This window comes from Amphiura filiformis, chromosome 19, assembly GCF_039555335.1.
Source record: "Amphiura filiformis chromosome 19, Afil_fr2py, whole genome shotgun sequence".
NCBI classification, from domain to species: Eukaryota; Metazoa; Echinodermata; class Ophiuroidea; order Amphilepidida; family Amphiuridae; genus Amphiura; species Amphiura filiformis.
In genome coordinates, this window is record NC_092646.1 from 21,689,434 (window position 1) to 21,704,749 (window position 15,316).

The 15,316-nt window shown below is 36.2% G+C and overlaps 1 protein-coding gene across 1 annotated transcript in view; it reads left to right on the forward strand.

Annotated features, from left to right (window-relative positions):
- LOC140141045 (pre-mRNA-processing factor 17-like) overlaps positions 1-15,316 on the forward strand; it is a 36,112-nt gene that overhangs the window by 9,881 nt on the left and 10,915 nt on the right. The window contains exons 2-10 of the mRNA XM_072162824.1: positions 4,283-4,369; positions 5,289-5,418; positions 6,688-6,768; positions 7,482-7,624; positions 8,549-8,645; positions 9,601-9,815; positions 11,161-11,308; positions 12,180-12,295; positions 13,409-13,619. Coding sequence (XP_072018925.1) covers positions 4,283-4,369; positions 5,289-5,418; positions 6,688-6,768; positions 7,482-7,624; positions 8,549-8,645; positions 9,601-9,815; positions 11,161-11,308; positions 12,180-12,295; positions 13,409-13,619 — 1,228 coding nt within the window. The remainder of the gene's footprint in view (positions 1-4,282; positions 4,370-5,288; positions 5,419-6,687; positions 6,769-7,481; positions 7,625-8,548; positions 8,646-9,600; positions 9,816-11,160; positions 11,309-12,179; positions 12,296-13,408; positions 13,620-15,316) is intronic.

A 15,316-nucleotide genomic window follows, 5' to 3' on the forward strand; every position in this document is an offset into this window, starting at 1 on the left:
TGGAATCCCGTTGCTCAGAATTGCAAATGTCATTTTTATCTGTCAAATGCGCTGTGGATGTGCTCAGAGATTTTATGATATGCTCCATAAATCACAGGTGTGAAACTGACTTTATAGTCACTCGCTCGCTTTCGCAGAAAAGCGAAGCCTCCGGAGCGAAGCCTCATGGACGTGTACAAAATTTCCGATGGGCGCCTTATTTATTTGTAACCCGTTTTGTGATTGGTTGCAAACACCATTCATCGCAATCGTAAGCCAATCAATGAACGCGACGGCCTTTTACGGTATAAGTGACCCGCCAGTAAAGTACGTCTAACCTGATTGGTTTACAAAACTACTTTGATAATTGCTAAGCCAGTCAGCATGCTCGATGCTTAACAACCTGGTCGTAGAGGTTTTCTTTTTTTTAAGAGGCGAATTCACGCGTGGTGATCCAGCGATCGAGTATAAATTCAGCATGACTTCTGCTTTTGCAGGTGCAATAACAATACATGGACACAATCAGTGACATTTACACAATGAATAATGAATTATTTATGACATGCATGGTTTGGATTTTACGATCGAGGTAAGGTTTTTTCGGCCTGTCCCTGCGTGAATATCGTTAGTTTTCAGCATCAAAGATACTTGCGATGACCAGTTTTTTTGCGGACACTTTGATAACAGGTAACTTTTATAGGTCATAGGGTAGAAACGATAGTTGTACAATTGTACGAAAATATACATTTTGTTATAGGCCTAAAATGTTTACAAAAATATATTGGTCCACACGTTGTGCATGTATTCAGTTGTTCGATGTATAAGTCCTGGTAATGAATATTTCTTCCGTAATCCAATGGTTCCAACGTGGGCGTCACGATGATGGTCTCCTACACAACCAGATTGTGTCGGCCTGACGCTCGTCGATCCTAACAAACCTGTGATAGCCACACACAGTCTGGCGGCTGGCCCGAGTCTAATTTTATACACATGGTAGCGATGACGTATCAGCCAATCGTAATCCTTGTTTAAATGTCCGTTTAGCTGCACTGCTCATGCGTCATGCCAATCAGCGGCAAGCGACATGAAAGTATGAAACCAGCATTAGACTAGAGCCACCATTTTGACACGTGCGTTCTACTCTTCAGAAAAATTACTTTTGTTGACGTTTTATATCAAACAATTTTCGATAACGGGTCATACTAGGATTTCAATATTTTATTAATGAAGGTACCGGTACATTGAGTTTTATTTCAACTGGTGGTGTAGGAAGGTGAGTGAATTCGTGAATGTGGTTTTCTTGTTTCAACGATCTGATAGTAGTGATACGAAACGTTAGTCCTGCCAGCAAGACTTCAGTCTTTATCATAAACATAATGACATATCTACTGGCTACTGACCTGAAGTCTTGCAGCGGTACATAGGGATGCACTGTACGTTTAAGAAATCCAAACTTCAAGCATCAAGAAATATACCTTGTATTTGTCAGTTTTACCTCAGAGATGCTGTACATGTAGACCCTCTCTACACAGTGTAGAAACATCACAAGTAGAATGCTGCTCAATATGATAAATCCAAATCATGAAAATCAAGACATTTTGCAGAGCAAAATTTTGAACACTTTTGCACTAAGTAAATTACTCCCATGAAGATTGCAGGTATGACGAGTTACAGTTACTGGAACTAACGAAACGTAGGCTAAAAATTTCTTACGCATGCGCGGTGGTGTTCTTGAAATCATCTAGAAATGCTTCATTCGCTGCCAGTATAATTTCAGGCGATCTTGCCACGAGTAGATAGAACGTGGAGCTATGGGTATGTCAAAACATATCAGAATCAGTGAAGCATGACCATGTCTGACACCATGTAAAGCAATGGAAATTCAGAAGTAAACAACGCTGATAACGACAGGTACAGCACCCTAAAAAAAATTGCTTTTAAATACACATCGGCGAAAAAAAATAGTAAACTTTGCTCTGAAAATAAATTTCGGTACCATCAAACAGAACTGTTTTATATTGAAAATTGGCAACGATTGAATGACTGAAGTAGTTATAGTTCCACACTCTATCTTCTATCCAATTTAAACTATTGTGTCGTTGTGGATAGTATTAGTAGATAGATTTCTCGATCAATATTTAATTTTGTTGCATGATTGGTCATACCGGTATTACATCAGCAGATATTTATTTTAAAAATACAAAATGTAAATCCAAATACCATTTTCATTTAACGCATAATCTGGCATATGCACACGCAATGCTTTCCCAAGTGAGTGCGATTTGTCGGACGGCGTGATGTCACTCGGGAATGGATCGATCGCTTCATCTCATTGGTTGTTTTTGCAGAGATTCAGCGTTGTATCCTCATATCCATCGTCAGTTTCAGTGGCCTGGATTGAAGCACTTAGAAAACTGTGTACTGAATTTCACGAACATAAATCATCTGATCGTATCCAATAAGGTAGATCGCTATCCAAAAAAGATGGTAAACAGCGCCGATCATTAAAATGACGTCATCAATTTTGGGAAAATCCAGACTTGGATTCACCCAATCGGCAGACGTTGACTTTTCATTGCAAATTGATGGTGACACCCTTCCAGTGTTATTTTCTTGTTATGTATGTGAGCCCAGCCCTACATTTAGTGAACAAAATATGTTTTACCCTGGCCATTTTAGATAAATAAAACAAAGTTAGAGCAAATTTTTATTGCTATGTCGAGTCAGTTTTCAGCTCAGAACTCGGGAACGCAAAATTTAACTGTTGATTTTTAAATGCTTTATATCATTTAAATTTTGTTTTGTTTGTGAAGATAGACTTTTCGATCAATTCTTGGTGAACAATTCAAAATGAAAAAGTTTGATTTCTTATCATGGGCATAAACTCCCAATATTTATAAAATAAGGAAAGTTAAATTGGTGTTTTCCATGTAGAGAAAATTATCTTGAACTGAAAGTCCCTGTACAAACTAATAGGGATTTTGCGAGGGTGTCCCCTTTGGCAGACGTGAGAAATGGGTTCAAGTGCACAGGATGGAACAAACCCGACCAAGAGAATGTTGTCATCGGGATTGTTTCTTATAAACAACTTGTTTCAATTTACCGGCATGTGCCTCAGGGGTGCCCGAGGGTGGTTTCCCCTCGGAGTCAGAAAATTTTGCAAAATGTAGGTCACAAACACCCATTTTCGCTCTATTTTATCATAATTTTTTAACTTAGGATTATTGGGGGAGGGCTAAAAGGTATTCCAGCCCCGGCACCAAAATTATTGCGGGAGCTGAGCCTCCCTCCAGTCCTCCCGGTTCCTAAGCCTATGTGGTGGCCTTCATGTTTTGGGGGCATGAAACTAGCTTTCTTCTTATGAAACCCAAGGTCCTGTAGGCTTTTCTATATTTTAGTAATATGTTTGGCCCACTTAAGGGGGTACTACACCCCTCAATAAATTTGTGTCTATTTTTGCATTTTTCTCAAAACTAATAACACAGTGGTAACAAAGTTATGTATATTATAGGGCAGGAATCCAATTACTACACTGGAATTTCAGTGACCCAAGACAAGTGGTTTGTTATTTATGATAAGAAATAAGGTACCGCTAGCATGTACCTCATTTCGTATCATATATACTGAACCGCTTGTCTTGAGTCACTGAAATTTCAGTGTAGTAATTGGATTCCTTGCCCCAATAATATACATAATTTTTATTACCAGTGTGTTATTATTTTTTGAGAAAAAATGCAAAAATAGTCACAAATTTACCACAGGGGTGTAGTACCCCCTTAAGTGTGGGAATAGTCATTCAATTTGAGAAAGTTATCAATCTTAGCTCAAAACTTTCATTGATGTGTGTGTATGTATAGGCCTACATGAAACATCAACCTAAATTTTGGACTTGCATAACATACCGTATTCGTCCGAGTATAGTCCCACGTTCGAGTATAGTCCCACCCCCTATTTTTCAAAAAATTACAGAAATTGTAAAAAAAAAAAAAAAAAAATTTAAGTTGTTTTTTTTTTAGGTTTTGGAGTGATCCTAGCATCTAGGTCTAGGTCCAGGGACACTCCAAAACCGAAAAAAATTTTTGAAATTGAGTATAATCCCACCCCCAATTGTGAAAAAGTTTCACCTAAAAAACGGGTGGGACTATACTCGGACCAATACGGTAATTCTGAAATATCTGTTTTACTGACAATATCCTGATGAACTTATTATGTACGGTACTGATGCAGGCCTAAATGGTGCCTTTATAATATAAGCCTTGTACTGACAACAATTTTATGTACTATTTTTCCTTTAATACTACAGGAATCAGTGGGTAGTTTGAGACCTCTAGATCCATCCACAAAACAAGTCAGCTACAATCCACAATATGATGAAATATTTACACCTGAGGTAAGTTGAGTCAAATAAGAGAAATAAACTGCTGTCTTTGGAAGTATACGACACAGATTGCAAACAACACACACTCCCATCCCTTGTTTGCCCTTTTTTTTCCAACTAACTGGGGACCAAAATGGTGGAATTTTTAGATTTTTTTCTGACAACCAGAGTCATCAATATTACACTCATGGTGCCCCCAGTTGGAATATTGCCATTTGTGGCATTTCAGATAGAGTGGATTTGTAGCATATTAGCTTGAGTCTCGAGAGACTTATGACTTGACTCAATTGTGACTGTGAAATTACTCAACTCTGCTCAACTTTCAAACCCAAAGACTCAGCTCCACTCAAGTCCCCAACTCTAGATAACTTGACTTGAGATTCGAACCCCTGATAACTCAAATAGACACAACAACTACAAGTCAGGTTCATTGGATAAAGGGATCAGATAGCAACATTTGCACAGTACTTTTGTGGGACCTGAGAGCACATCAGACACCTTAAATTGCATTCTATAAATATACATATGTACATTTGAACATTTTGACCTTTTGTATTGAAGAAACACATGTATCTTTAATACGAAAGGTTTTTCAAATGATGTTCAACTTTTCCTCCCTGCTACATCACTTTAAGTACTAATCATTAGATTTATAAAGTTTACTTTGAGGACTGTTAATATCAAAGTATCAATTTTTAATAATTTGCCATAAAATTTGTATTATATCGCAAATTTCAAAAAAAGTAAAATGATTTTATATCAGAAGGACATTCCTCATATTCAGAATGCAATTTGATGTGTCTGATGTGCTCTCATGCTTTCATGTCCCACAAAAAATACTGTACAAGCGTTACTATCTGATCCCGTAAGTTAAAGGTGATAATATCTCTATCAAAATAATGATTTTTTTTCCTACCTTTTCTTGTGACAGGTTGGACCATCGAATCCATTTAAAACCCAACAACAAACAGCTCAGAAAAATATGCTGGCAGGTTACGTGGAACCAGCCCACTTCAATGCCTTCCAATTTGAGAACCAGAGGCGGACATTCACCAGCTATGGTAAGATCTTAAAGGGGTATTGGGCTATTTCAGTTGAAATCCACACTACCCCTGTGGAAGATTTTAGAAATATCTTCCACAGAGGGAGTATGTTTTTCAAATGTAATTGGTCAGGGTTAATCATTTAGATACCCATACTCCCCCTGTATTATGTCTTTACCTATATCTTTCACAACTGGAGTGATTATTTCAAATGGAAGTTACTCAACTGTCTATTCTATTCAAAACTCATATACTCCTTTGTGGAAGACCTTAGCTAAATCTTCCACAGGGGTAATGTGGATTTTAAATGGAATAGCCCATTTCGTGATCCACAGCCTCATCCACCCACTTTTCACAAAAAAAGTTGAGATTTTTATACCAATAGAAACCTTTGGCTATATAATGTTTATGTACAAAACATTCTTGCAGATTAATTCATTTAGCAAAAATATTGTCAAATTTATATTTTGTTCTGGTTAACCAGAACAATTACAGCACAGTGCCTATGGAGCAGTGTAATGCACATAATCTTGCATAACTAGTAATTTTTTATGCAACATCAGAATCAACTGAAATTTTGGGAATAAGATTTTTTGTGGATAACTACTGAAAAATTACATAAAAAGAGGATGCTAGGATCACAAAATACTCCTTTAATAGGCAATTGATGCAGCCATTAAGATGATCTTGACCCTACCTTCATCAAGGTCAAGGATCATCACAAATTAGACACATTTTAATACCAATTAACTATAGAGGAAACAACCATAGTTTGGTTATTATGATCACATTGGGCTATTCCATACCCCCGATGGACGACATGACCTTAATCTGTCACACAGGGAGTATAGATTTCAAATGGGGCTACCTGAAAGTCAGGACTCCATTTGAAATCTATATACCCCCTGTGTGGGAGATTAAGGTCATGTCTTCCACAGGGGGTGTATGGATTTCAACTGGAATAGCCTGCTGGCAGTGTGATTCCCTTGTCATTATTTTTTTTATAAGAAAGCAAAAAAGAATGATATTTCATATGCCTATATCTGACTGACTTTGTTCGAAATGTTTTTAAACTAAAAGACAAATAATACTGTTTTACTATTTTAACTTGTTTCATCATAATATGCACATTTTGTTTCTTTATATGTACATGTATCACAGACTTTGCTGTAGAGCCTAACATTACAGGACAACTTCATTCAAAATGATTTAGAGACAAAATTAATAGTTTTGTTTTATTACTTTAACTTGTTTCATCAAACATTTTATTTCTTCTATTTATCACAGGTTTTGCTGTAGATCCCAGTGTCACAGACACAGGAGCATCCAAAGTGGTCACCAGTGTTGAGCTGCTTGGGGACAATAAAGGTTTGTTATTTTAAATTGGTTTCAAGTTTCATCTTATCACAATTTAATATGCATTCAGGCCTTTGGCCCATTTTGACAAACATCTATATGTCCATTCCTTAGTTTAGTTTAGTTTATTCTTTCTTTTTTGAGGGTAACAACTTCAGTGACCAGCATTGTTTTAAGCTTTCCCTTTTGTTTTCTCTTTAGCTATGGTATATTTAATTGTTTGCTGTTATAGGTCTGGTCACAAAACTGCATTCACTATGGACCACAATGGCCTAGTTCAATAACCTCAATTAAACAATCATAGAGCAAAATTTGACCTCAAGTTGCGGAATATGAGTTTGTGTACCCTAATTTTCAAAGGTCATTCAGTGAATGTGCAACTGTATTGGGGTTAAAGAAATGTGCCCTGATAGATTAGCATGTTGTGGATCCTAGTTATATGTGACAACCAGATCTGATCCAATCAGGCTAAAGTCGGCAATAATGAAACTGAGATATAGGCAAAAAATGAGAAAAGAATAAAAAACATGGGAACATGGATATATAAAAGGTTCATAATGTTTACAAACAAATGTATTCAACATCAGTAATTGCATGTACTGAACAAGTTAATATTGGTAGTAACTTAATTTTTAAATTTCCAACTTTCTCCAGAGTGGATCAGATTGGGTCACATATATTGTAATCGGTTTCTAACTTTTTTCATCTTATTTGTATTAAAACAGACAAAACAGTCTTTGAGAAGACAAAAGACAGACCAAAGGACAAGAGGAAACGGGTGAGGAAACTTGATCCAAGCGACATTGATGGATATGAAGGTCCATGGGGCAAATATGTGGATGAACAGACAGTGTCCAAACCATCAGAGGTAAGATCTTGGGGACCAAAATGAAACAAAAATTAAAGTTTCAGTGAGCTTTACTTTTTAGGAGGGTTTTTTAAAAACTTAAGGTGAGTCAGAGCCTGCAGATGATTTTCCAGTTTGGGTAATTTTGCTTGAATAATACAGTTTATTTTGCAGGCCTAGGGTGCATTGATCTTATAGGAAAAACCACTGATCACATTTATATTTACATGTACTGTGGTTATTGAGCTATGATGAATAATAGGTCAAAACATAAGTTCTCGCTATTTCCCCCATCCCAGGGAAAATCATGCACATGGCGGAAAAATAAACCTCATTACAATGGGCTCTGGGATCGTACGTATTGAACTCGTACCTTTCCCTGTGAATGTGGGCATCATTTTCTTTATTTTGCCTAAAAAGGGAGCTGTAACATAGTAATGTATTAAGCTAAAAAGTATGAACCAAAAGTTCATTTTGATAAAGATTCTGCTAGTTCCGTATTAACCCCATGGGCACTACCGGCAGCATTATCATCCTCTAAGAACTAATTTGATTGGTTGCAAAGAGGGCTTTGATATGTATCGAGCCAATCAAAGATACAGTGTATGTAAGAATAGCCAGTAGGGCTGTAGGGGATTAAACTGAAAATTGCTGAGAGATCAAAAAACTCTATCTTGATTGGTTAATATGATGATTATATCATTCAATTATCCAAACAGGGAATTAGAAGTTTTACAAAAGCACATTTTCACCAAATAAAAACATATGAATGTCACTGTTAAACCAGTCAACTGTCAAATGGAACAGTCCATATTTCACCTCGTGAATATATTCTTACCATTATATCATAAATATTCAATAATTGTACACTATAAAATTTAAAATTGTAATCATTTTACGACACTTATTTTTGTTGCTTCCGTTTTTGTTTATTGACTCTTCCAGGAACAACAAGTAGAACTTGATGAAATTTTGGCAAAGAGAAGTAAAAACAAAAAGAAGGTTGAAGAAAAGTCAGCTGAAGAGAAGACTACATTACACAGTGAGTACTGTATTTCCTTGAATAGTCCCCCCCTCAAATAATACTGTATTTCCTTGAATAGTCCCCCCCCCCCTCAAATAAACGTCCCCACCACTTTTTTCAACCAAGATGTTCCAAAAATATCAATATTTTCATGCTATCTTGTTTAGTAAGCTTACCAAGTTGCACATAATGGTTGATAATCTGCGAAAATCTGATCGGAAACCCGGGGGTGAACCAGAAGTCAGTGTTTCTAGTTCATAGTTTGTCATTTCAGCATGAGTTTTAAGCTTACCTAATGATTTTAACAGGAATTATCATTCTAAAAATGACCTCTAATAAATGCCCCCCCCCCCCCCGTTTGGAAAATGCAACGCCCATTCGAGGAAATATGGTATAGACCTTTTTCCCTACTTCCCATCATGCACTATTCCAAGGGGGTATTTCCACCGCATTCCTCCTTTTGAGTGTCGCTAAACACATCATCTCCTCATGGGTGTAGAGTTCTGTTCATGTTCATTACTTTGATAGAATACAGACATTTCGGCTGGTGCCTTTATTGGAAGAAAAGGAATCACAAATAATGGCGCTGATGACTATAATCATTCGGAGGCAAAGAAAACAACCTTTCTAGACATCATTGACAGAGGGTCTTCAGGACTTAAACCTAACTTTTTATACGTTTTATAGACTTGAAGGCGCAAAACTTAAGACGGGACACACAGTGATACACTGCCGAAGTCTGTTTCAGAAATGTTGAAATATACATAAACATTAATGATAATATCACTATTAGATGTTACTGTAACTCATAACTGATTATATGTGTAAAAGGTTTTAGTGTGTGTGCTAATTCTTTTAAAAATACCCCAAATTTCGAGTTACAATCATTTAAAACCATTTTGTTTCATGTCATGATCAGATATCTTTTGCATAACCTATAAAACAACATTTTTTACGCTAACTTGTTTTCCAGTCAAAGATGCCTATGACTACCAAGGCAGGTCCTACCTACACGTACCTCAAGATATCGACGTGGACTTACGGTCACAAGAACCGCCAGAGAAATGTTACCTGCCTAAGAAACACATACACAGTTGGACGGGTCATACTAAAGGTGTTGCGGGCATTAGGTTATTCCCTAAGTCAGGTCATCTGTTGTTATCGTGTGGTATGGATTCTAAGATTAAGGTGAGTGGAACAGTGCTGCATTTTGCTGGCATTATTAATGATATAAAGTTGGATGGTTTGAACCCAACGCACAAATTTCTTCTTTTTTTTTGTTCGAGCTATGAGTTTTAAAATATTGGACGAGACGTAGTCGAGTTTAATATTTTAAAACTCATAACAAGACCAATACATTTTATATGGGGTGAAAATCCCATACAATTGTATCATTATTATGTTTTCAGAATCTTTTCTTGGTCAAAAACATGACTTTTTGTTTTGGTCAAACCATGATTTTTGGTCCAAAATGGGGTGTTTTTTTTTGTAAAACATGTAACTTTTGGTGTGATATTTGGTCAAAAATATTGGGGGAGTGAGCATATCCAACACAGTTCAAGTGATGATTCCAAGTGTTGATTATATTGGACTCTTTAACTCTGTACAAAGTATATGTGATGTGATCAAGCAAAATCAGTCGGAACTCAGAAGTATTGATTTTGAGATATAGCCAAACAACGGAAATATTTCCTTTTTTGTTTCCTCATGTTTTGGAAACTCTATAATTGCTCATATCTTTGGAACTGGTTGTTCAATTTCAATGGGGTTTCTGCAAAATGCAGCTTTGTAAATACTTCTTACTATCCTATAAGAAACTGAAAATATGGTATTTCCGAGTTCCGACTGATTTTGCTTGATCGCATCACATATAGGAAGGAAGATTCTGAGAACATAATAATGATGAATATGAGACATACTAATAAAGGTGTTGCGGGTATTAGGTTATTCCCTAAGTCAGGTCACTTGTTATTATCGTGTGGTATGGATTCAAAGATTAAGGTGAGTGAAACTGTGATTTTGCTGACATTGATATAAAATAAATGATATAAACTTTGATGGTTTGAACCCAATACACAAATTTATTTTTTGTTTGATCTATGTTTTAAAATATTGGACGAGACAAAGTCAAGTATAATATGCAATGACATCAGGGTCAGAAATTTCGGAAATCCATTCTCGCAAAGATTCTCGTCGACAAAATTGCAAAAATCTAAATGGATTCTCATAAATATTTCAGTCTATCATACAAAGTTATTCCACTATATAATTATATTTTGAGAGTTTTCATCTTATAAAATAATAATTAATAATTTAGTCCCTAGCGAGGGTGGTCTAAAGAAAAAAGACCGCCCTAAAACTTGTCAAAAAATGATGTACCTCTATCTTTATTATCACCCTAAGGGATGAAATCAAAACTTGACCGGTTCCTTCCGGTTTCCATTTTTAGAACAATAGAAACCAGACGGAACTTTGATTTGATTTCATCCCTAAACAGATGTACCATACTTATGTGTTGGATTTTGTATTGCAGTTATGGGAGGTTTACAACCAGAGGCGACTCATAAGGACATTCAACGGTCACAAACAAGCCGTAAGAGATGCATCTTTTAGCAATGACGGCGACAAATTTCTTAGTGCCGCATATGATAGATATATCAAGCTATGGGACACAGAAACAGGTAAGCTTAAACTAAAGAGATACAGAAGGAAAGGAAAGGAGGATGCAAGGAAGAAAGAAGACAGGCATGAGAATTTTCCTGCTTTTGCAGGATTTCCTGCTTTTTTGTGGTCCAAATTTCTGCACTTTCTTTTAATTTCAGCCTGTTTTTGGCATTTTTAACCTCATTTCACACACTTTTTCAGGCGTTTTTAAACTTTTCAGTTTTTTTCATGATTGATCATTCTCATGCCTGAGAAGATAAGAATAAAGTTTTTTTCTCGGGTGCAATTTATAACCACAGAACCCCCGGGTGCTAGACACATGACCGGGGATAGTGCACCTTGGAGGTGTACCTTGGTCAGCCATGTTTTTTCGTGCCCATGTGTTTGTTCGCATGATGACTCAATTGCATCACCTGGTACACTTAATTGTGTTGCAGTTGCTTTGTGCTGTAGCCCTTTGTAGCTTTTGGTAGGGTTAGGGTTAGAGTATTATTAGGCATAGTATGTGTTATGATTGTGATGTCAATTGAATACATGAATACAAAAACGACCCAAGTCCATACTTTGGCCAAATTCAGTTAAGCATGGGAAATTGTTGCTTATACATAGGCCTATCATAATGTATAAAAGTTGAACCCAAATCCACCCTCAACATGCGTCTATTAAGCATGTCAAATCCAGCATGTATGTATACCCACTATATGTATGATACACACTTGTTTTTCAGTTTTTTCAAACTCACTTTCCATAGACTTGGGTGGGTTTTGTATTCAGGTATTCAATTCCATATAGCTTTCAGTTTTATAAAGCACTGTACCACATTGAGTGCAACAATAACTAACCAGATCTGACATCTATTTTTCTTCTTCTACTTTTTTTTCAATCCAGGTGAATGCATCAGTAGATTTACAAATAGAAAGGTTCCATATTGTGTCAAGTTTCAGCCTGATGAAGACAAGCAGCACATATTTGTGGCTGGAATGGCGGACAAGAAAATTGTACAGGTGAGTAACAAGAGAAGATATCGTACGCTTCCCATGATGCATTTCTCCCATTTTAATTTCCTGTACTGACTTGCTATCTAGTGCAACATGTGTTGATAGTGACGAAATGTACCTCAATGAACAGAGCACATCCGGATCTTGCAAAATAAGTTTATATTTTGACTATTGACCCATATTTAGCCAGTCTATTCTCAAAATCAAATCAAAGGGAACCTGTGCAAATGTAACAGGAGTGTCACTTGATGAAATGAGGGAATGTATCATGTTGCAAAGGATTCTGGGAAGGGTAAAATATGTTTTCTGAGTAACAACTAGCTGTTGAACAAAATGAGCTGCAATGGCAACACCACAGCTCAATTTATTTCACTGGCTGTCATTTATGTATGTGGAGACTTGTGTCAAAAAACATTTCTTATGATTAATTTCCCACATTGTTTAACTTTCGTCTCAAATGCGGTTTTGGAATGATAGCCAAAGCTTCTGTCTTATTAGCTTCTTGGATGAAAAGGTGATAGCGGGGGAGTGTAGCCATGGCTTTTCATATCAGATTTGATAATGCTTTTGACCTGAATGGATCTTATGTGGGTTGGTAACAGGGTTCCCGTGGTCCTTGAAAGTCCTTGAATTTGAAAACACCTTTTCAAGGCCTTGAAAGTCCTGCAAATTTGCACAAGGTCCTTGAAAGTCCTTGAAAATTGGAATTTTACCTGAAGTATAATTTTGACAAAATTTGGGGAGTGGAGAGGAGCTGTCACTTTAGTTAATATGCAACTTTTTTGTGTTGTGGTAAGTCCTTGAAAATCATGCTTTTGGACCTTAAAAGTCCTTGAAGTTTAAAGGCTTCAAGGTGCGGGAATCCTGTCAGGTAAGCTATTCCAATCCACTGTGGCTTGTGAGAAAATTCTGCTCTTCCAGTTGAAATCCATGCACACCGTATGGAAGACATGACCTTACAGGGTGTGTAGATTTCAAATGGAACCACCCATTCAAGTAACCCCATTTGAAATTCACACTCCTTGTGTGGAGGATTAAGGGTATGTCCTCCACAGGGGGTGAATGGATTTCAACTGGAATAGCCTACACATTAATTTTTGTTTGTTTTCTGTTCAACAGTGGGATATGAGGGCCAACGAAATAGTGCAAGAATATGACAGGCATCTGGGTGCGGTCAACACAATACAGTTTGTAGATAACAATAGAAGATTTGTCACGACGTCAGATGATAAGAGTCTGCGAGTTTGGGAGTGGGATATTCCTGTGGACTTCAAGTATATCGCTGATCCAAGCATGCATTCAATGCCCAGTACTACACTAAGTCTTAATGGTGAGTTGAGATTGGGAGTGGGATATCAAACTTACACATTTTTGACAGGAAAAGTCAAATCTTTCCAAATATGGCACCTAAATATCAGTTGGGGCAAGTCCTAATTTAAACAGTCCAAGCAGTATTCTCGTATTGTCCAAAAAATTTTATTTGAAATTTTGTGTCATTCTGTGTATCATAACAGCATGTCAACTAGGGGCAGCCCTATTAAAGTATACATTTTTAGGTGGGCTATTGCCTCTACTTTACACCAATAAGGTTATTTTTTGGATAGGTGAGCTATGGTTTTTATGTGACATGGTTTTGAAGACTTGCTACTTTTTGACAACTTTTCACACATATTAAATTTGCACCTGCTTTAAAAGTTTGCCCTACTGAAATTTAGATACCAATTTTGGAATGATTGGACTTTTTCCTTTCAGAAATGTATACTTATGCTGTGACAGGGCTTAGTTGGTACATTTGAGTGTTTCAATCTAAAATGATGATGTGTGATCCTTGTAATTTACAGCTGAAACACAAAATAAACCCTACTTTATGACACATAAGTCAAACATTGTAAAATAATAGGGCACATATGTGACACGATCTGGTCCATGGGGCCAAAGGCGGAAAATTTGAAATAGAGATAAAGGCAAAAATATGGAGTGAAAAAACAATAAAATACATAAGAAAAATAGACATCACACAATTTCATAACTTTAGAAGCAAGTATGTTTGACTTTAATGAAGGTAATGATGCTAGTAACTCAATTTCCAAAAAATACCTCCTTTGGCCCCATGGACCAGATCATGTCGCATATAACAGCCCAAATAAAAAACACAAAAACAGATGACACTTGTGATCTGCAGATCATCTTGTTTAATAATATAAATCACAAAATTTAAAGACTCAGCACATTGTGTAAACATTTAGCGTCTTGAATATACATGTAGTTTAAAATATTACTCTTATTTGTGGTGTGATCAAGCAAAATCAGTCCAAAGTTAGACTTTTTCCATTTTGCAGAAAACCCCATTGAATTTGGACAATGAGTTCAAAAGATATGAGCAGTTAAAGAGTTTCCAAAACAATAGGAAATATAAAAAAACAAATATACTGATATGATCATGCTACTGTACAAAAACAAATGCAAGATTTTTGCTGTTTTCTAAAAACTGATTTTTTTATATGTAATTTTAACTTGTATTCCAGTTAGGTGAAAGTAAAAAAAATTGGCAAAAGAGAATAATATTTTGTAATTAAAGGAGGATTTTGTGATCTTAGCATCCTCTTTTTATGACATTTTTAGCAGATATCCACGAAAAGAAGCTTATTTCCAAAAGTTCAGTTGATTCCGATTTTGTGTTTGCGAGTTATGCATGATTATGTGTATTACACTGCTCCATAGGCCACTGTTGTAATTTCGTTCTGGTATACCAGAGTGAAATTCAAATTTGACGATATATTTGTTAAACAAATTAATCTGCAAGAAATTTTTGGTACATAAACATTATGTAGCCAGAGTTTTCCAGTGGTACAAAAAATCTCAACTTTTTTTGAAAAAGTGGGGGGATGAGGTTGTGGATCACGAAATGCCCTTTTAAGCTTCTGTAGAACATTATTATTAACTTTTATTAAAAAATCAATAGCAAGACCCTGCATCATGGTTATTAATATTATAATATATACAAAAAAAAGTGGTTTTCACAAAACT